The following is a 23,187-nucleotide window of genomic DNA, read 5'->3' as shown; positions in this document are numbered from 1 at the left end:
AGGGTGTCAATTTTAGATCTTTCCTGCTTTCTCTTGCGGGCATTTAGTACTATAAATTTCCCTCTACACACTGCTTTAAATGTGTCCCAGAGATTCTGTTACATTGTGTCTTCATTCTCATTGGTTTCAAAGAACATCTTTATTTCTGCCTTCATTTCGTTATGTACCCAGTAGTCATTCAGGAGCAGGTTGTTCAATTTCCATGTCATTGTGTGGTTTTGAGTGAGTTTCTTAGTCCTGAGTTCTAATTTGATTGCACTGTGGTCTGGGAGACTTATGGTTTTCATTCTTTTGCATTTGCTGAGGAGTATTTTACTTCCAATTACGTAGTCAGTTTTAGAATAAGTGCAATGAGGCACTGAGAAGAATATATATTCTGTTGATTTGGGGTGGAGAGTTTGGTAGATGTCTATCAGGTCCGCTTGGTCCAGAGCTGAGTTCTGTCTCGTTGATCTGTCTAATATTGACAGTAGGGTGTTAAAGTCTCCACTATTATTGTGTGGGAGTGTAAGTCTCTTTGTAGGTCTCTAAGAGCTTGCTTTATGAATCTGGGTGCTCCTGTGTTGGATGCATATATATTTAGGATAATTAGCTCTTCTTGTTGCAGTGATCCCTTTACCATTATGCAATGCCTTTGTCTCTTATGATCTTTGTTGGTCTAAAGTCTGTGTTATCAGAGATTAAGATTGCAACTCCTGTTTTTTTGTGGTTTCTGTTTGCTTGGTAAATATTTCTCCATCCCTTTTTTTTGAGCCGGTGTGTGTCTTTGCACGAGAGATGAGTCTCCTGAATACAGCACATTGATGGGTCTTGACTCTTTATCCAATATGCCAGTCTGTGTCCTTTAATTGGGGCATTTAGCCCATTTACATTTAAGGTTAATATTGTTATAGGTGAATTTGATCCTGTCATTATGATGCTAGCTGGTTATTTTGCCTGTTAGTTGATGCAGTTTCTTCATAGAGTCGATGGTCTTTTCAATTTGGCATATTTTTGCAGTGGCTGGTATCAGTTGTTCCTTTGCATGTTTAGTGCCTCCTTCAGGAGCTCTTGTAAGGCAGGCATGGTGGTGACAGAATCTCTCAGCATTTGCTTGTCTATAAAGCATTTTATTTCTCCTTCACTTAGGAAGCTTAGTTTGGCTGGATGTGAAATTCTGGGTTGAAAATTCTTTTCTTGCCTGTAATCCCAGCACTTTGGGAGGCCGAGTCAGGTGGATCACCTGAGGTCAGGAGTTCGAGATTAGCCTGGTCAACATGGCAAAATGTTACTAAATACAAGAAAGTTAGCCAAGCATGGTGAGAGCCGCCTGTACTCCCAGCTACTCGGGAGGCTGAGGCAGACAGTCACTTCAACCCAGGAGGCAGAGGTTGCGGTGAGCCAAGATTGCACCGCTACACTTCATCCAGCCTGAGCAACAGTGAGACTCCGTCTCAAAAATATATATATATATTTCTTTTTTTACTTTTTTTTATTTTTATTTTTTTGAGACGGAGTCTCGCTCTGTCGCCCGGGCTGAAGTGCAGTGGCCGGATCTCAGCTCACTGCAAGCTCCGCCTCCCAGGTTCATGCCATTCTCCTGGCTCAGCCTCCCGAGTAGCTGGGACTACAGGCGCCCGCCACTTCGCCCGGCTAGTTTTTTGTATTTTTTAGTAGAGACAGGGTTTCACCGTGTTCGCCAGGATGGTCTCGATCTCCTGACCTCATGATCCACCCGTCTCGGCCTCCCAAAGTGCTGGGGTTACAGGCTTGAGTCACCGCGCCTGGCCTCTTGAGCCACCGTGCCCAGCGCTATATTTTCTTTATGGATGTTGAGTATGGGCCCTCGCTCTCTTCCGGCTTGTAGGATTTCTGCAGAGAGATCTGCTGTTAGTCTGATGGGCTTCCCTTTGTGGGAAACCCGATCTTTTTGTCTGGCTGCCCTCAACATTTCTTCCTTCATTTTAACCTTGGTGAGACCTGGCAGAGACACAACAAAAAAAAGGAAATGTCACGATCAAGTGGGCTTCATCCCTGGGGTGCAAGGCCAGTGCAGCATACACAAATCAGTAAATGTAATCCATGACATGAACAGAACCAATGACAAAAACCACATGATTATCTCAATAGATGCAGAAAAGGCTTTCAACAAATTTCAACTCCCCTTCATGCTAAAAACTCTCAATAAACTAGGTATCAATGGAATGTATCTCAAAATAATAAGAGCTGTTTATGACAAACTCACAGCAAATATCATACTGAATGGGCAAAAACTGGAAGCATTCCCTTTGAAAACCAGCACAAGACAAGGATGCCCTCTCTCACCACTCCTGTTCAACATAGTATTGAAAGTTCTGGTCAGGGCAATCAGGTGAGAGAAAGAAATAAAGGGTATTCAATTAGGAAGAGAGAAAGTCAAATTTTCTCGTTTGCAGATTACGTGATCGTATGTTTAGAACATCCCATTGTCTCAGCCCCAAATCTCCTTAAGCTGATAAGCAGTTTCAGCAATGTCTCAGGATACAAAATCAATGTGCAAAAATCACAAGCATTCCTATCCACCAATAATAAACAGAGAGCCAAATCATGAGTGAACTCCCATTCACAATTGCTACAAATAGAATAAAATACCTAGGAATCCAAATTACAAGGTATGTGAAGGACCTCTTCGAGGACAACTACAAACCACTGCTCAAGGAAATAAGAGAGGACACAAACAAATGCAAAAACATTTCATGGTCATAGATAGGAAGAATCAATATCATGAAAATGGTCATACTGCCCAAATTAATTTATAGGTTCAATGCTATCAACATCAAGCTAACATTGACTTTTTTCACAGAATTGGAAAAAAATACTTTAAACTTCATATGGAACCAAAAAACCCACATAGCCAAGACAATCCTAAGCAAAAAAGAACAAAGCTGGAGGCATCACGCTACCTGACTTCTAACTATACTACAAGGCTACAGTAACAAAAACAGCATGCTACTGATACCAAAACAGAGATATGGACCAATGGAACAGAACAGAGTCCTCAGAAATAACACCACACATCTACAACCATCTGATCTTTGACAAACCTGACAAAAAGCAATGGGGAAAGGATTCCCTATTTAATAATTGGTGTTGGGAAAACTGGCTAGGCATATGCAGAAAACTGAAACTGGACCTCTTACTGACACCTTATACAAAAGTCAACCCAAGATGGATTAAAGACTTAAACGTAAGACCTAAAACCGTAAAAATAGTATGAAGAAACCCAGGCAATACCATTCAGGACATAGGCATGGGCAAAGACTTCATGTCTAAAACACCAAAAGCAATGGCAACAAAAGCCAGAATTGACAAATGGGCTCTAATTAAACTAAAGAGCTGCTGCACAGCGAAATAAACTGTCATCAGAGGGAAAAGGCATCCTACAGAATGGGAGAAAATTTTGCAATCTTTCTATCTGACAAAGGGCTAATATCCACAACCTACAAAGAGCTTAAACAAATGTATAAGAAAAAAAAACCCATCACAAAGTAGGCAAAGGATATGAACAGACACTTCTCAAAAGACGTTTATGCAGCCAAGAAACATGAAAAAATGCTCATCACTGGTCATTAGAGAAATGCAAATCAAAACATAATCAGATGCCATCTCACACCAGTTAGAAATGGCAATCATTAAAATGTCAGGAAACAACAGATGCTGGAGAGGATGTGGAGAAATAGGAATGCTTTTACACTGTTGGTGGAAGTATAAATTAGTTCAACCATTGTGGAAGACAGTGTGGTGATTCCTCAAGGATCTAGAACTGGAAATACCATTTGTCCCAGCAGTCCCATTACTGGGTGTATACCCAAAGGATTAGAAATCATTCTACTATAAAGACACATGCACAAGTATGTTTATTGTGGCACTATTCACAGTAGCGAAGATTTGGAACCAACCCAAATGTCCATCAGTGATAGACTGGATAAATAAAGTGTGGCACATATACACCATGGAAAACTATGCAGCCATAAGAAGGATGAGTTCATGTTCTTTGCAGGGACATGGATGAAGCTGGAAACCATCATTCTCAACAAACTATCACAAGAACAGAAAACCAAACATCACATGTTCTCACTCATAAGTGGGAGTTGAACAATGAGAACACATGGACACAGGGAGGGGAACATCACACACTGGGGCCTGTCGGGATATGGGGGGCTAGGGGAGGGATAGTAGTAGCAGAAATACATAATATAGGTGATGGTTTGATGGATGCAGCAAACCACAATGGCACGTGTATACCTATGTAAGAAAACAGGTTCTGCACATGTACCCCAGAAGTTAAAGTGTGTGTGTGTGTGTGTGTGTGTGTGTGTGTGTGTGTATAAAAACATATTCTTGGTCATAAATGATTCTGAGTACGTTTTGGAAGATGAAAGTTATGCAGTGTATGTTCTATAATCACAGTAGAATTAATTAGAAATCAGCATTAAGACAAAAGATGCCAGTTACTGGAAATTAACATAATTATTTATAATCATTGGGTCAAAAACCTCACAAGAGCCATTAGAAAGTAATTTTCAAGAACAGTAATGAAAATAATACATATCAAAATTTGTGGGGTGTAGCTAAATGAGTGCTTAGAAGGAAATTTATAGCCTTTAATACCTGTATTTGAAAAGAAGAAAGTTCTTACATTGTTAACTTAAGCTTCTGTCTTAAGAAACCAGAAAAATAAATTAAACCCAAAGAAAACAGAAACAATAGCATTCAGAAATTAGTGAAATAGAAAACAGAAAAATAGTAGAGAATAATTAATGAAACCCAAACTACTTCTTTGAAAAAAAAATAGAATTGAAAAACGTTTTGGAGTATTGTTAAAGGAAGAAGAAAAAGAAAGAAGACACAAATTACTGACACTGACCCAAGAAAACATTAGAAAACTCAGTATCAATGAATGGAAGTGAATTAGTAATTAAGAACCTTTCCTCAAAGGTTCCAACCCAGACAGCCTTGTCAGTGAGTTTTGTCAAAACATTTAAGGAAGAAATTTGACCAATCCTCTACAAGCTGTTTCAGAAAAGAATGAGAAGGGAATACTTCTCAACTTATTTTATAAGGCCACTGTCACCCTCATTTCAGAAATCAGACAGAACTATTTTAAGAAAAGACAACTATAGACCAATACACTTGTGAACATATGCAAAATTTCTTAACAAAGTATCAACAAATTAAACAATAAGTAAAAAGGATAGAAGCTTAAGTTATGTGATCAAATGGAGCTTATCCCAAGAATTCAAAGTTGTGTTAACATCTGGAAACTATTAAGCTAATTTCACCATATTAATATGATAAAGGTAAAAATCTGCGTGATCATTTTATAGAAATACTGAATTTTCTTTTTCTTTTTTTTGAGACAGAGTCTTGCTCTGTCACCCTCGCTGGAGTGCTGTGGTGTGATTTCAGCTCACTGCAACCTCTATTTCCCAGGTTCAAGCGATTCTCATGTCTCGGGCTCCCGAGTAGTTGGAATTACAGGCTCCTGCCAGCATGCCCAGCTAATTTTTGTATTTTTGGTAGAGACTGGGTTTCTCCTCGTTGGCCAGGCTGGTCTTGAACTCCTGACCTCAGATAATCCGCCCGCCTCAGCCTCCCAAAGTGCTGGGATCACAGGCATGAGCCACCACGCCTGACCTGCTTTTGACAAAAATTCAACAAACTTTCATTAAGAGTATGCAGATGGCTAGAAATAGAACAGAACTTACTCAGTTGATTAAGTAAATGTATATATAAAAGATCTACAACTTACATCATATTCAAGGGGGGTGAAAACTCAATGTTATTCCTAACTTGTGAAACAAAGCATGTGTGCTGCTCTCTTTAATTTAACTTTGTACTGCAGGTCTGATCTAGGGCAATAAAGCAAGAAAAAGATGTAAACAGCATACGGATTGGAAACAAGTAACGGTGCTCTTGTTTGCATACCACATGATTGCATATGTAGAAAATGCAGAAAAATAAGAGCTACTAGAACTAATAAATGAATTTAGTAAAGTTGCAGTATACAAAGTCAATATACAAAAATCAATTGTATTTTTAAATACTAACAAGAACAATTAGAAAGTGAAATAAAACCCTCGACAGTAGCATAAAAGAACAGTCTTGTGTCAATGACAGTGCTATGTTTTGAGAAACATGTCATTCATTAGGCAACATTGTGTAAACCTATTACTTGGACAAACCTAGATGGTATAGCCCACCCCATACCTAGGCTATGTGGTGTAACCTGTTACATGTTACTGTACTGAATACTATAGGCAATTGTAATGTAATTGTAAGTATTCATGTATCTAAACATATAAGCATAGGAAAGGTACAGTAAAATACAGTGTAATAATCTTTGGGGACCACCATTGTGTATGCAGTCCATCATTGACTGAAACATTGCTATGTGATGCATGATTGTATGTAGGAATAAATTCAGTTAAAGATGTGAAAGATCTTCACACAGAAAATTACAAACATTGCATTGGGAAATTAAAGACCTATATAAATATAGAGCTATACCATGTTCATGGATTAGAAGATTTAAATGATTAAGATGTTAGTTTTCCCAAAATTTATCTATAGATTTAATGTAATTCTAGTCAAAATCCAAATAGACTTCAAGAAATAGACAAACTGATTTTAAAATTTATTTGGAAAAATAATTATCCTTGGTCTGATAGCCAAATGTCTAAAAATAAAAACTTGATATAAGTGCTCCTGAGACTGATTTTTCATACTACAAGGTGAATCCTTTTTTTTTTTTTCCTTAGAAATTTACTATAATCTGGAAACAATTAAGGGTTTTGGCTTTGAAACCTTTCCTTGGAATGTCTGTTGGACCTGATAAAAATCTTGAGGATGTCAATGATGGACTTAAAATAGCTAAGCAAAAAACTGCAGCAAACTTTTAGAGGGTCAACTTAATAGTTAGGATTGGCCAGGTGCAGTGGCTCACGCCTGTAATCCCAGCACTTTGGGAGGCCGAGGTGGAAGGATCACTTGAGGTCAGGAGTTCGAGACCAGCCTGGCCAACATGGTGAAACCCTGTCTCTACTAAAAACACAAAAATTAGCCGGGCACTGTGGCACACGCCTGTAATCCTGGCTACTCAGAAGGCTGAGACAGGAGAATTGCTTAAACCCAGGAGGTGGAGGTTGTAGTGAGCTGAGATCATGCCACTGAACTCCAGCCTGGGCAGCGGAGTGAGACTGTTTCAAAAAAACAAAAAAAAGTAGGATAGATATATACAGACAAATAAAATTTAACTGTTCATGTAAATGATTTTAACTCGAGTTTTCAACAGTTTTTTTCTTCTCTTTTTTTCTTTAACATACTTCCACAAAATGCTACTACAGACTTTAGGCCTGTAGTGAAACGCTCTTAGTACTATTTTCATTTTGGGGTGATGGCGGGAGTGTGTGCTTATGTGTGTTGTGTGTGTTTGATCTCCAAATAGGTTTTATTTGTATTAATTTATATTTTATAAAACGAAAATATTTAAATCATTTGCCATCATCTCTTAATGGGACATTTTACTCATTTTTGTAGGGAAGAATGGACAGAAGCTATCCAGGCTGTAGCGGACAGACTGCAGAGGCAAGAAGAGGAGAGAATGAATTGTAGTCCAACTTCACAAATTGATAATATAGGAGAGGAAGAGATGGATGCTTCTACAACCCATCATAAAAGAAAGGTAGAAAATAATAACTTATTCCCAGCACAGCATTCATTTGTCTGGAAGAAACATACTAAAAACTACCATTTGCAGAAAGATGTCAGCCAATTTTCTTATGATACGTAAATATATTGGTGGGTTTTATTCACATGAATCTGAAATACTTGTTGTTTAAAACCACATAGGTGAACATCGTTTCAGTGAGAACATCGTTTCAGTGATTCAGCACTTTAGCTCTGAATGCTGATAGGGCACGTGTGTGACTGATGTGCCATCATACTGCTTTATAATTTGCATTGTTCCTTATTATTTTTAATACAGTTTTAGACTTTGTAATAAAATGTTTTCCCTGATGATTTGTTCCTTTCCACTTTGCACTTCATATTCTCCTAAACACCATGTGCAGTAATGGCTCAGGTGTACTTCCTGATTGGGGCCCTCAGTCATGGTAAAGTCAGCAGGGAAGTGAACAGTCTTGGAAATAATAACTCTTATTTAATGGCTGCTTCTGAGCCAGTAGGGAAGTAGACTTTTCCTTCTCTCAGTGCTCCAGCATGATAAGTACCAATTTATATTTTTATGAGAAATATAAATTTTGTTTTTCATTGCTATAGAAAATTGAAAAGCAGTTTCCTTATTACAAAAATGATATTTTCATGATTAATCTAAAGATAGAGGTGTTGAGATAAGCTTGCCGTTTATCACTTTAGAATATATTTGGTTTACTAGATTGTTAATTAATCTTCAGGTAAGAAGACACAAATTTTCAAGGTATTATCCGTGAAATTTGGTATTAGCACAGTGATTAAGAACTCTTTGGAGATAGACTGCCTGAGTTCATATCCTCCCTTTTCCATGTTAAACTTGTGGATTTGGTGAAGTTATACAGTCACAACATAAAGTTAATTATCCTTTCCTTATGTGAATAAGAATAATATTCTATACTTCATCTGGGCCAAATGTCTGAGATCCCTTTCTGTCTTCATTGTAGATCTCTGTTTGTTTGTTGAACTGAATCCCTCTTTTCTTTTATGTCAATTTAACCTGCCTTGTTCCTCTGTCATTGCAAAAAGAAAAACAAAGTCTAGCTACACTCACCTACCTACTCAGAGAGAAGAAAGCTTCTTTTGTACATATGTAAATTATTTCATTTAAAATGAAATGAAATCAAGAATAGCATAAATCAGATATGGTTAAGTAATTGAACCTCAAATTCAAAATACTTCTACGAGTTTGTATTTTTGGAGACTCAGTTGGAGTAAAAAATTCTGCGAGAATCTGTTTTAGAGTGATGTTTATGGTTAATCTTTATGTGGACAAAGAATAGTAGCTAACTTTAATAGCTAATATTTATTGAGCACATATTACATAAATACTTTAAACATTTTTTTTTCATTTTGAACTTCAACTGTAAGTTGAGTACCATTATGATTCTCCCCGTTTTATAGTGAAGGGAAATAAAGGATGGAAGGATTAAGAAATTTTCCCCATAATTACACACAGGGTGGGAACCAGTACTTAAACCTAGGCAGTAAGATCTAAAGTCCTCACTTTCTAGCACTATGTTGTAATACTAAAGTTCTACTGATTTTTCCAAGAGTTTACAAGCTTTATTATAAATTGAAATTAACTAATATTGAAATGTCATATAAGGACAGTTTTTCATAATATTTTGAGAAACAGTATAATCATAAGAGAATATCTGCATAATTTTGTTTCTAATATAACTTCATTATAAGCATAACAATTATAGAGATTAGAGAGGCTCAAGATATATGAACCAAGAAAAAGAAAGAAGCTGTGTGTTGACGTGTTACAGTATACAATTAAAAGATCTTATATGTTTGAAGTTCTGTTATCTTTTTTGAAATAATTTAAATTAGTTCTAAATTACTGCAGAAGTTAGTGCAGAAATAGAACATTTGTACCACTACTAACTCCATAACAGTCCTAATGACTTAGCCTCAAGTGGTAAAATATTACTGTCATTTTCATAAGATAAATGATTCTAGAACTACCGTTATGTATATCAATTATCATGCAAAGAATTGCAGAAGTTTGGATTATTTTTAATACTGTAACCACACATTCTGAAATAAGAATATTGTTCTAATAATTTATAGAATATATTTCCTTCTTTAATTTTTGTCAAATGGCATAGGATTTAAAAAATAGGTACTGATTATGGTGGCTATGGTGAGAGTCGTCAGACTGCTATTTCTTGCATGAAATAGGGTTCATTACCTCCCTTAGTGGTAGATTGCCACAGTGTCTGCTCTGCCAGTTAAAAACTCACTTGGAAAGGAAGGATGTTGGGTAGTAGATAAAGAGGCAAGGGCCTCACAGACAGATTTAAGTGCTCTTCTGTGTTTGAATTAAAAGAAAATGTGGTTCTATGTTTTAATTAAAAGATAGTGTTTCAAAGGAATTTGATTAGAGAACCCAGAATTGCCTAACTGGTCAGCCAAGCTACCATTCTCGTCTGCCTTGTCAAGTATGTGAAGGGGCATAGCATAAAAGGATAAAAAGCCAAGTGAGAGTCAAAGTTCTCCTTAATTTTTAACTGACTAACATAGGCGTCTCTGGGATCAACTGGCTATAAGCTCATGATTTACATTTAAAGTATAAGCAGTGCCTCCTGCTTTCCCATTAAGTTTGACTCCAGTTCTTGGGATTGTATCACCTAATTCCTGGCTGCAGTAACTCATACCAGTGGCTAGTATCCAGAGAAAAAGAGAAGGAAAAAGAGACAATGGCCAGACCTGCTGAAATCTCATGATTTCACACTGCATGAATCTGCTTATTTAAAAGGGAGAAGTGATATAACCTATGTAGAAGTTGACTAATAACATTAGCTCCACCTCTTCTCATGAGAAAGAGCACCCGAAGAAGTGGGCAGAGATGGAGGCAGAGGAGTGAACTTCATTAGAGCTGTTCTCTTTTTACTCACTTGGTTTTGCTGTTACATTGTAAATGTATCTGGAATTTATCTTTTTTGACCAAATATGCTAATACTGTGGTATTCTTAAAAGTTCTTTATGTTCCTCATTGATTATATGTTTATTTTTAATCTACTTTGTGGTCTAGACAATGTCTTATATTCTGGCGTGCCTGATTTGAACACATTTATTAAGCACTTGTTATGTATGCCCCTGTATCTCTTAACCTAAAACAGCCACGTAAACCTGTAAAGGGAAGAGTATAACTGTAAAATATTTCCCCAATAAATTCTTAAGATCAGGCTTTGGAGGAGGATTTTTTTTCTGGAGAGTATTCATACTCCTGTTTTTTTTCATTAAAGACTTACTGTATCTTTTTCCATAACATCATTCAGAAGAACAAAACATTTTGTAATAGCTTACATTTCATTTGTAAAGACTACACAATTATTGTGTGTACCATTCTGAACTTGAGCATTTGATAGCAAAGATACCTTGCCTTTTTAATTTCCTCAAGTTTTGTCAAAATAGATGTGAAATCTGTTTCTGATTTTATCACATACAGTGCTTTTAAACTAATAATAATTTCTATGTAAGTTCCCTTTATTCCCTTTTTCTAGAAAAAGATTGAGAGTCAAACTGACAAGCTGTGAAGTTTAGAGTGAAGGCTGTCATGCTGTTTTTTTTTTTAACCTCATTGCCCTAAGAATTGCAATTTTACTACTATTTATTTATTTTTAGTTGAGACAAGGTCTCACTCCCATCACGTAGGCTGGAGTGCAGAGGCACAGTCATGACTTACTGCAGGCTTGACTTCACAGGCTCAGGTGATCCTCCCAACTCAGCCTCCCAGGTAGCTGGAACTACAGGCACCTGCCACCGCACTTGGCTAATTTTTGTATTTTTTCGTAGAGACAGGGTTGCCGTGTTGCCCAGGCTGGTCTCAAACTCATGCCCTCCAGTGATTCCCATGCCTTGGTCTTTCAAATTGAGCCACCACACCCAGTCAAGAATTGCAGTTCTTACAAAATATAGTAATATTTTATAATTAAATATTGCCTTTCATCTGAAAATGTCATAAAGGATTTTACAAATTGTTTTCTAATTTTTACCCCCCAATAATTCAGTTTCATTTTCTATGCTATTTAGTAATAGGGCACAGCGAGTATTATTTTCTAGTGCTTTTAAATAAAAAATGAGGAACATACTGTCCAAGTGAAACTTTGAGCAATAAATTGACACTCTGGCCTGGTTATGAAAATAATGTTTCTGAGTTACTTGCCATATGTATTAGTGAGGGTTCTCTAGACGGACAGAACAAATTGTGTGTGTGTGTGTGTGTGTTTATTAAGGAGTATTAAACTCACATAGTCACAGGGTTCCACAGTAGGCCATCTGCAAGCTGGGGAGCAAGGAAGCCAGTTTGAGTCTCAATGCTGAAGAGCTTGGAGTCAAGAGCAGGAAGCATCCAGCATGGCAGAAAGACGTAGGCTGGGAGGCTAAGCCAGTCTAGCATTTTCACATTTTTATGCCTGCTTTATGTTCTAGGCACACTGGCAGCTGATTAGATGGTGCCCACCCGGGTTAAGGTGGGTCTGCCTTTCCCAGCCCACTGACTGAAATGTTAATCTCCTTTGGCAGCACCCTCACAGATATACCCAGGATCAGTATTTTGCATCTTTCAATACAATCAAATTGACACTCGGTATTAACCCTCACACTGTGGAACAAACTACCTAAAATTTAATGTCTTAAAACAATAGCCGTGTAAATATCTCATGATTTTGTAGTTTGAGCCATTCTATTGTTCTTGCATGCATGGCTCTCAAGCAGCTGCCTGCAGCTGATACGTGGGTGGGCTGGAAAATCCAACAATACCTTCCTTACGTGTCTGGGGCCTCGGTGCTGACTGTTGGTTGTGGTGTCTTGGTTTTCCTCCACTTGGCCTCTCTCTCGGAGTGGTAATTTTTCTTCCAAGGTCTCTCCATATGGCCTCTCTCTCCAGGATAACGTGGACTAACTAACAGCATTAGAGCTGACTTTCTAGAGCTTTCTGAGAGAGAGAGAACGCATAAACTGCCAGGCTTAACGGCTTTGTCTGTTACTGGCATAGTATCAGTTTGATCATATTATGTGTTCAAAGCAAGATACAGAGATAGCCCAGGGAGAGAGAAAGTTGACTCCACCCCTTTGTGGAAGAGTGGAATGTGCATACAGGGAGAAATTGGAATTTGTGGCAGCCATCTTTGCAGACTACCTAGCATAAATAGCTTGTTATGTAGTATTCCCTGATTTTTTCTATTCTGTTAATGCAATTAAATCTATCTACTATTACCTATTATTTGTTCAAATGACACTAGCTGATTTACTATATTTGATATTTACAGCTACATGTTTGATTTTTAGTTGAATTAATATGTCTTGTTATTTTCCCTGCTGTCTCTTTGCTACTTTATGTTTTCCTTTGAACTAGAGATATTATTGAATGTAAGACACTGTAATTTGACATTTGGGGAAAATTATCAAAATTATGAACAGCAAAAAATGTTGAAAGTAAACGTAGGCATTAATTTCTAAAATTTTAAGAATTTGTATATAAGATACATGAGAGGTATTGGGATGTGGTTTTCTTGCATTGTTTTCCTCTAATTTTAGTATTGTTAAAAAAATTGGCTTTCAGCCTGGGAGACCACCTGGGTTCTTGGCTTCACACAAGAAGGAATTCAAGAGCAAGCAACAGAATGAAGTGAAAGCAAGTTTATTAAGAAAGTAAAAGAATAAAAGGTGACTACTCCATAGGCAGAGCAGCCCTGAAGGCTACTGGTTGACTGGTTGGCTATTTTTGCGGTTATTTTTTAATTACGTGCTAAACAAGGGGTAGATTTTCTGGTGAAGGGGCAGGGAATTCCCAGAGCTGACAGTTTCCCTCCTTTTCAGACCATACAGGGTAACTTCCCAAGATGCCATGGCATTTGTAAACTGTCACGGCACTGATGGGAGGTTCCTTTGGCAAGATAATATATTATAATTAATGTATAATGAGCGCTGGGGACAACCAGAAGGCACTTTCATAGCCATCTTGGTTTTGGTGGGATTCGACTGGCTTCTTTACCATATCCTGTTTTTCCAGCGGGCTCTTTGTGACCTGCATCTTATGAAACCAGACCTGCCACACTCCTATCTCAGTATCAGGATGATGCTTGTCTCAGAATGAATGAGAAGTATTCCTCATTTTAATTTTCAGGAAGAGTTTGTATAAAATTGGTGTTATTTATTCTTTAAATGTCTGTAGAATTCACCAGTGAAACCATCTGGGCCTGGAGTTTTCTTTGATGAAAGGTGTTTAACCACAAACTCAGTTTTTCTTAATAAATATGGGGTTATCAAATTATCTGTTTCTTCTTAGGTGAGCTTTCATAGCTTGAGACTTCTAGCAATTTGTTCATTTCATCAAAGGTGTCAATTTTATTGTCAAAATGCCATGTATATTCTCTTATGTTTCTTTTAATGTCTGTAAAATCTGTCATTCCTGGTATTAGTAATTTGTGTCTTCTCTCTTTATTTTTCTGACCAACCTGGCCAGAGGCCTCTCAATTCTTATTGGTGTTTTAGAACTAGCTTTTGGTTTCACTGATTGTTTTTCTCTACTGTTTTTCTTTTAAAAATTTAATGGATTTCTGCTCTGATCTTTATCATTTTCTTCTAATTCTTTTTGGTTAACTTGCTTTTTTTTAAGTTAGGGTAGAAGCTGAAGCCATTGATTTGAAACATTTCTCACATTTACTTTAGATAAATGATAAACAGAAAAAAAAAGTTATAAAAGGCACTAAAATTTTCAATGACTTGTAATTTCAAGATAAAACCCAAATACTTGTTTTTATATTTATAAACCTCTAAACTGAGTTTAAATTTAAGTAAACTGATCATATACAATCAACTTTTCTTCTGTTCAAAAACCTATTAATATGAAAGTAAAGGAATTTCAAAAGGAGGCAAGTCCACAAAAATGAAAAGCTGGGTCGGGGAGGGGCATGAGGGCACCAGTGCTTTCAAAAGTTTGTAAGTTTCTGGAAGAATGTTGATAGAGCAGAGCAGGAAAAGAGTACACAGAGGAGACTGTAGAGAACAAGTGCACATGTGATTGGCAGAATCCTCAGAATTACCTGACTTAAGAAGGAGGAAGTGAAACTGAAAACAGGCAGATTAATTAAAGATATTCTTCTTAGAGCTCCCTGCCTTGCTGTTCTGAATTGCATCGAGTACTCTCTCAGGAATAACAACTGCTTTCTTTGATTTATTTTAACTGAAGTATACGAGGTTCTCAACATGTCTTATAAATATATCCTATATTTCTCTCTGTCTTGGATTTTATCTTTATTTTGCTAGAGTAAACTCTCAGATAGCTCCTTCCAAAGCATTGCTTTTTTAGGCATATTTGGAAATGTTTGTGTGGAACATTTTTGATTATCACATTTTCTGGGGGTAGCAGCACTACTAAATCCTTGAAAACTTGAGTCCTTAAAAATGAGTGAAAATAATTTTTTTCCTCCTTTGCCCTTTTACATAACTGATAATTTGGCTGAGGAATTCTAGTTTCAAAATCATTTTCTCCAACATCTGAGAACTGCTTAAATTATTTTCAGCATCCGTGGTTGCTAATGAGACAGCCAATGCCAGTCTGATTCTTTTTTATTTAAATGTACTTATAAATTGGTAAAATTTGTTTCTGAGTGGATATTGCAAACACATACTTATATGCTAACAAATAAATTGCATCAAATACTTCATATTACATTTTTTTAATTTGTATTTTTCAGACAATGAATGATTTTGACTATTTGAAACTACTAGGTAAAGGCACTTTTGGGAAAGTTATTTTGGTTCGAGAGAAGGCAAGTGGAAAATATTATGCTATGAAGATTCTGAAGAAAGAAGTCATTATTGCAAAGGTAACTGATTATTAAAGTTGATTACTAAATTTTTGTTTGCAGTGTGTATGTGTTTGTGGGCTCATGAATTTACATGCTAATGTATGCAAGTTCCATTAAACAACCAAAATATGGTTGTAGACTACTGCTACAGTAATTTTTGTGTATCAATATTTGTAATTTTACAAGTTTTCAGACATTTATAATATCTGTGTATTACATACTAAAGCTGTTCTCTTAAGGAAATAGAAATGTTTATGTTTGCGTGTTTGGGAGAATGTTTTGTGGTCTATATCATAATTATACTAGGATTGCTTTTTAATGTTTTCCCCTATTGTCCTGAATTTCTTATTAAGATTGACTAGAGTAGTTAGATGATTTTTACTAATAAATTCTAAAGCTTATATAACACTGAATGGAAAAACATACTAAATAGATTTGAAAATACTAGAATGGTGAAATTAAATTATTTTAGGAAGACTTAGTTCCCACCCCCATACCTTTATTCAGCTTAGACGTTTTTAAATAAATAACATGTTAATGATGTCAGTTCTCACTCAGAGTTCTGAACAAAATCCCAGTTCCCTCAGGAGATATACTTTACAAATTGCTTTATGTCTTACTTAATTCAACAAATGACATAAATTACTGTTATACTTTATGGACTACTTTAACTTCCAGTATTTGCAACTATAGTTTCCTTATCTGGAGTGTATTGCCCCACACACTTTGTGAAACTTTGTTTCCCCATCTTTGTATATTTGTTTTGATGTCAGCTCCTTTACAATTCAGTGCCCCTATTGGAAAGAACATTGACTTTGGAGTCATACACACCTAGGTTCACATCTCACCTAATAGAATTTAACAACCAGTACTTTTTAAAGCAGTACTTTGGGGAAGTACTGCTGTCTTGGGACATTTGGAAATGTTCACGGGGGGCATGTATTTACTTATCACAGTAACTGAGGAGGAGGGATACTTCCGACAGTTACCAGGTAGAAGCCAAATGTGCTAAATATCTTGCAGTGTGTTGGCAGCCAATCAGAGCCTTAGTTTTTTTCATTTAAATTGATATAATAAAACCTCTGGACAGGAATATTTTGAGGATTAGGATATGTAAGGTATTTAGCATCCTAGCTGGCACTTATTATTAATTAAGCGATATTTTCTGGGAGGTAGTATAATGTCGGGTAGGTTTTGCTGCTTAGTAAGTGATCCAACTTTTCATGCCTTTATTTTCTTATCTATAGAGTGGGGCTAATAGTAGTACTTCCCTCATATGGTTATTTTCAGGGTTAAATGAATAGATAAATGTAATAGTACATGCCATCACTATTAAATAAACTTAACAAATTAAATTACAAATCAAATGAAATTAAAATATGCTATTGTTATAAATTTTTGCTATAGTTATTTAATATCTACTGTGTATTATTACTACCTACTGTGTATCAAGCATCAGTAAATATCTGTTCCTTTCTGTTTTTTTCTTTTACATACTAGCCACACTTGTATCCCACTATTTAATTTCTATTCATCAGACTGGGGAATATCCTATTAGACACTGTCTTATCTCACTACTTAACTTTTCTGAGTAACCGTACAGAATTGGGTATATTTCACAAATGATAGACTATTCTGATTGATGTAGTACCTTGCTGCTTTCTCCCAACAAATCTGTTTATCATTTCATTAAAAAAAATATGCTCATTTATAGCAAAATGATTAACACTATGAAGATGTGGGGTGTGACAAGACCTGGGATTTGGTTCCTGATGTGCCTGCCCTTCTCAGAGCAACATATCAGGGAAGAAATGATGTTGATACCTTTTTACTGGTGATGTTAACTTTGATTGCTTGACTACAGTGGTGTCTACTGCGTTTCTTCACTTTAAAGCTGCGATTTTTCCATTCAAAACTAAGTAGTATCTTAGAGGAAATACTCTGAGACTATATAAATAACATATTTTTTCTTGAACTTTTATGTACTAATTTTAACATCCATATCGGTGGATTTTGCCCATAATAATTTATTACTGTTGTGTTCTAATGGTGATTTTCTATTTTCCTCATTCCTTATACATTCTTAGTCAATTAAGCTAAAGGTTTATCAGTTTCGTTAATCTTTTCAAAGAACCAACTTTTGACTTTGTTGACTTTTCTCTATTTTATCTGTCTTTGCTTTAATCTTCATTTTTTTTCTTTTCCCCTTCTGCTTGCTTTGGGTTTAGTTTATTTTTTTCCTAGTTCCTTAAGTTATAAAGTTAGATTGTTGATTTGTGACCTCTCTCTTATTTAGTTTAAGCATTTATGGCTTTACATTTCTCACTTAGCACTGCTTTTGCGGCATCCCATAAATTTTAGTCTGTCGTGTTTGTGTTTTCTCTCGTCTCAAAAGTATTTCTAATTTCCTTTGTCATTGATTGTGTCTGTTGTTTAATTTCTACAAATTTGGGAGTTTTCTTGTTTTCTTTATATTATTCTAACTTCATGTTGTAGTTGGAGAAGATACTTTGTATTTGTCTTTTAAAGTTTATTGAGACTTAATTTGTAATCCAACATGTGGTCTATCCTGGAGAATGTCCCCTGTGCACTTGAAAATACTGTACATCTGTTGTTAGGTAGAGTATTTTGTGTATATTTAATAGAACATTTTGTGTATATCTCTTAGATTTAATTGCCTCATTGAGTTGTTGAAGTCTTCTATTGCTTTACTTATTTCTGTCTGGTTGTTGTATTCATTACTGAGAGTGTAGGGTGTTGAAATCTCCAACTATTAATGTAAAATGGTCATTGCTTTCTACAGTTCTTTCAGTTTTTGCCTCATATATTTTGATGGTCTTGTTATTAGGTATGTAAGTGTTTATAATTGTTATATCTTGCTCTATTAACTCTTTTATTAATAATTTTTTTTGGTCTTTTCTGGCCTTTTCATTTAAAGTCTGTTTTGTCTGATATTAATATAGCTACCCGTTTTCTCTTTTGGTTACTATGGTAGTACCCCCTTTAGCTGCAGTTTTGCTTTTCATAGTTTGAGTTATCCCGAATCAACCACAGCCTAAATATAGATGAGTATACTAAAATAAGATATTTTGAGAGAGAGAGACCACATACATCACAATAACTTTTATCACAATATATTGTTAAATTTTTCTATTTTATTTTGTTGTTAATTTACTTTTAATGGTAGCTGTTAATCTACTTTAATATCCATTTATAAAGGATGTACCTAATTTACAAATTAAACTTTATCATACGTAGTATATATAGGAAAAAAACATGGTATATGCAGTTGGCGCTCCATATTCTACATCCATGGATTCAACCAATGTGGATTTAAAATACTCAAAAATAATATGGGAAGATGTGCATAGATTATATGCAAATACTATGCTATTTGATATTAGGGACTTGAGCTTCTGTGGATTATCTGCTGGGGGATTTTGAAACCAATCTCCCATGGATATCAAGGAATGACTTTATAGAATTTGGTACTATCCATGGTTTTAGGCATCTGCTGGGATCTTGAAACATATCCTCCACTGGATAAGGGGAACTGCTGTATTTTCATGGAAATTTTTTTTTTTCTCTTTCACTTTTACCCTGTTTGTGGCTTTTGGAGACAGCATGGAGTTGGATCATGCTTTTTGTTTGTTTGTTTAATCGACTTTCCTAGTCTCTTTCGTTTGGTTGGAGAGTTTAATTCATTTACATTTAAAGTGAGTCCTGATAAGGACTTACTTCTGTCCTTTTGCTATTTATTTTCTATATGCCTCATTGCTTTTTGTCCCTCCTTTTCTACATAAATGCCTTCTTTTGTGTTTAACTGATTTTTGAGTGAAACATTTTAATTCTCATTTCCTGTTGTGTATATTCTATAGCTATTTTCTTTGTATAGATTGTATTTAATATCCTGAAGTTATAGTACTCTAATTTGAATTTATACCACCTGAACTTTACTAACCCTCAAAAACTGTACTTCTTTACAATTCTGTACTCACTCCTTTCAATTGGTGGAAGTTAGAGTACTCTAGTTTGAATTTATACCACCTGAACTTTACTAACCTTCAAAAACTCTACTTCTTTACAATTCTGTACTCACTCCTTTCAATTAGTGGTGTCTTTAAATTGCATCTTTATGCATTGTGTGTCCAAAAACGAGACTACTAATTTTTTAATGCATGAGTCTCTTTAATCATGTAGAAAACAAAAAGTGGTATTATAACACAAACTTACAGTAATACTAGCTTATATAATTTTTATGTATTTAGCTTTACCAGATCTTTAATTCTTCATCTGGCTTTAAGTGACTGTCTGAAGCCACAGGTTTATATTTAAACCTGAAGGGACTCACTATAGCTTTTCTTGTATGACAGGTGCAGTGCTAATGAACTCCCTCAGTTTCTGTTTACCTAGGACTGTCTTTATACCTGCCTCATTTTTGAAAGATAGTTTTGCTGGATTTTTGCTTTACTTTTTTTCCTTCAGCACTTTGAATGTATCAACCAATCGCCTTCTGTCCTTCAGTGTTTCTGATGAGAAGTCTTCGATAATCTTATTAGGGATCCCTTGTATTTGATGATAAGCAAGCAAAACAGACTCATTGCTGATATGGAAAAAGTTCGAGTGGTCTTGATAGAAGATCAAACCAGCTGCAACATTCCCTTAAGCCAAAGCCTAATCCAGAGCAAGGCCTTAATTCTCCCAATTCTGTGAAGGGTGAGAGAGGTGAGGAAGCTGCAGAAGAACATTTGGAAGCTAGGAAAGGTTGGTGTGTGAGGTTTAAGGAAAGACACCATCTCTATAGCATAAAAGTGCAATGTGAAACCACAAGTGCTGATACAGAAGCTGCAGCAAGTTATCCAGAGATCTAGCTAAATAATTGGTGAAGATGACTACAGAAAACCACAGATTTTCCTTGTAGATGAACCTAGGACTTTCTTAGAAAGGAGAAGTCAGTGCCTCGCTTTAAAGCTTCCCAGGGCAGATTGACTCTCTCAGTAGTGGCTATGCAGTTGGTGACTTTTAAGTTGAAGCCATTGCTCCTTTACCATTTCAAAAATCCTAGGGCTCTTAAGAATTATGGTAACTCTACACTGCCTGTTCTCTATCAGTAAAGCAACAAAGCTTAGATGACAAGCACATCTGCTTACAGTATGTTTTACTGAATATTTTAGGCCCACTGTGGAGACCTGCTCAGAAAAAAAGATTCCTTTTTAAATATTACTGCTCATTGACAATGCGCCAGTTGTGCAAAAGCTCTGATGGAGATATACAAGGAGATGAATGTTGTTTTTATACCTGCTGACCCAGTGTCAGTTCTGCAGCTCATTATCAATGTCCATTCTGCAGCCCATTATTTCAACTTTCAAGTCTTATTATTTAAGAAATACATTTTGTAATAGATAGTAATTACTGCCATAGATAGTAATTCCTCTGCTGATAGATCTGGGGAAAGTTAATTGAAATCCTTCTGGGAAAGGTTCACCATTCTAGATGTCTTGAAAAACATTCAGGCTTCATGGAAGGAGGTCAGAATATCAACATTAATAGGAGTTTGTAAGAAGTCGATTCCAATTTTCATGGATGAGTTTGAGGAGTTCAAGACTCCAGTGGAGGAAGTAACTGCCAATGTGGTAGAAATAGCAAGAGAACTAGAATTAGCAGTGGGGCCTGAAGATAGGACTGAATTTTATCAGGTCCATGATAAAACATGAACAAATGAGGATTTGCTTCTTATGGATGAGCAAATAAACTGGTTTCTTGAGATAGAATCTACTCTTTGAGAAGATGGCACGAACATTGCTGAAATAACAGCAAAGGATTTAGAATCTTACATAAAGTTAGTTGATAAAGCAGTGGCAGGTTGTGAAAGTATTGACTCCAATTGTGAAGAAAGTTTTGTTGTGGGTAAGCAGCATGGCATGCAAAAGAGAAACTTTCTTGGAAGAAAAAGCCAATATGGTAAACTTCATTGTTTTCTCATTTTAAGAAATTGCCACACCGGGCATGGTGGCTCATGCCTGTAATCCAGACACTTTGGGAGGCCAAGGTAGGCAGATAACTTGAGGTCAGGAGTTCAAGACTAGCCTGGCCAACATGGTGAAACCCTGTCTCTACTAAAAATACAAAAATTAGTTGGGTGTGATGGCGGGTGCCTGTAATCCCAGCTACTTGGGAGACTGAGGCTTGAGAATTGCTTGAATGCCAAGATCGTGCCACTGGGTGACAGAGCAAGACTTCGTCCCAAAAAAAAAAAAAAGAAAAAAAAGAAATTGCCACAGGCACTCTCACCTTTGGCAACTGCCACCCTGATCACTCAGCAGCCATCAGCATCAAGACAAGACCTTCTGCCAGGTTACAGAGCAAGACTTCGTCTCAAAAAAAAAAAAAAAAGAAAAAAAAGAAATTGCCACAGGCACTCTCACCTTTGGCAACTGCCACCCTGATCACTCAGCAGCCATCAGCATCAAGACAAGACCTTCTGCCAGCAAAAAGATAACGACTTGCTGAGGGCTCAGATGACCCTTCACCTTTTTTGGCAATCAAGTATTTTTAAATTAAGGTATGTACATTTCTTTAGACATAGTGCTGTTACACACTTAATAGACTACAGTATAGTGTAGTGTAAACATAACTTTTATATGCACTGGGACACCACAAAGTTAGTGTGACTTGTTTTATTGCAATACTCTTGTTGTGGTGGTCTGGAACGAAACCTGAAGTATGCCTGTATGGGGGAGGAAAAAAAAGGCTCTTTGGTTGAGACATGAAACATTGTTTCTTGAGAAGCCCAGGTCTATTGATGTAGTGTAACCTTTCCTTCGTTACAGGTCTGACCATGCTATTTGGTTGTCCCATGAATAATACTCATTTACTTATACCATCGCAAACACCAAATTAGTGTTCAGTTTTTAGAATTTATCAGAAGACAAAGCACCGAAGACTCAAGTATGGTTACAGAACAGACTGAAAATGTTATAAACCCTGTCATTGTAAAAGAAATGGTATAGTGGATGGATGTCAGCTGAAAGCATGTTATAGTTTAAAAAAAAGCAAGAATGAATTGGTGGCCAGAGACAGAGGGTGATGGAGCCACCAGGGTTGCAAAGACAGAAGTTGATGGAGCCACCGTGGGCCTAGAGGACAGAAATGCAAATTACTGAGGATTAGTTATAGACCTTGAAATCGAATTTCCCCTGCCGTGTTTAGAACTTGCTTGGGATCAGTGATGTTTTTATTTCTTCCAACTGCTCCCTTTCTGAATTGGAATATCCTAGGCCTTTTCTACCATTGTGTTTTGGAAGCAGATAACTTGTTTTCTAGTGTGAGAGGTCCACAGATTTAGAGGAATTTTGTCCCAGGATGGATTATGTACAGAGTCTCACCCATTCCTGATGGGGTGATAACACTTGGGACTTGTGAGCTGATGATACTTAAATGAGATTTTGGACTTAGACTTGATACTGTATTGGTTGAGACTTTTGAGACTTTTGGGGATATTGGGGTGGGGTGAATGTTAGGATGGAATGAACTATAGTGGGTTGAGTAGTGGCCCCTAAAATAATATGTTCACATCCTATTCCCTGGAACCTATTAACTCTTGCTTTATTTGGAAAAAGGGTGTATGCATATA

General features: G+C 36.3%; 1 protein-coding gene across 3 annotated transcripts in view; it reads left to right on the top strand.

The window, feature by feature from the left end:
• Positions 1-23,187, top strand: part of AKT3 (v-akt murine thymoma viral oncogene homolog 3) — a 362,354-nt gene that overhangs the window by 191,721 nt on the left and 147,446 nt on the right. For all 3 annotated transcript variants that reach the window (XM_011955703.1, XM_011955702.1, XM_011955704.1), the window contains 2 exons: positions 7,558-7,702; positions 15,441-15,572. In XM_011955703.1, coding sequence (XP_011811093.1) covers positions 7,558-7,702; positions 15,441-15,572 — 277 coding nt within the window. The remainder of the gene's footprint in view (positions 1-7,557; positions 7,703-15,440; positions 15,573-23,187) is intronic.

Source organism: Colobus angolensis, unplaced genomic scaffold, assembly GCF_000951035.1.
Source record: "Colobus angolensis palliatus isolate OR3802 unplaced genomic scaffold, Cang.pa_1.0 Scaffold40, whole genome shotgun sequence".
NCBI classification, from domain to species: Eukaryota; Metazoa; Chordata; class Mammalia; order Primates; family Cercopithecidae; genus Colobus; species Colobus angolensis.
The sequence above is the reverse complement of the archived record's forward strand: the minus strand, read 5'-3'. Positions and strand labels throughout refer to the sequence as shown.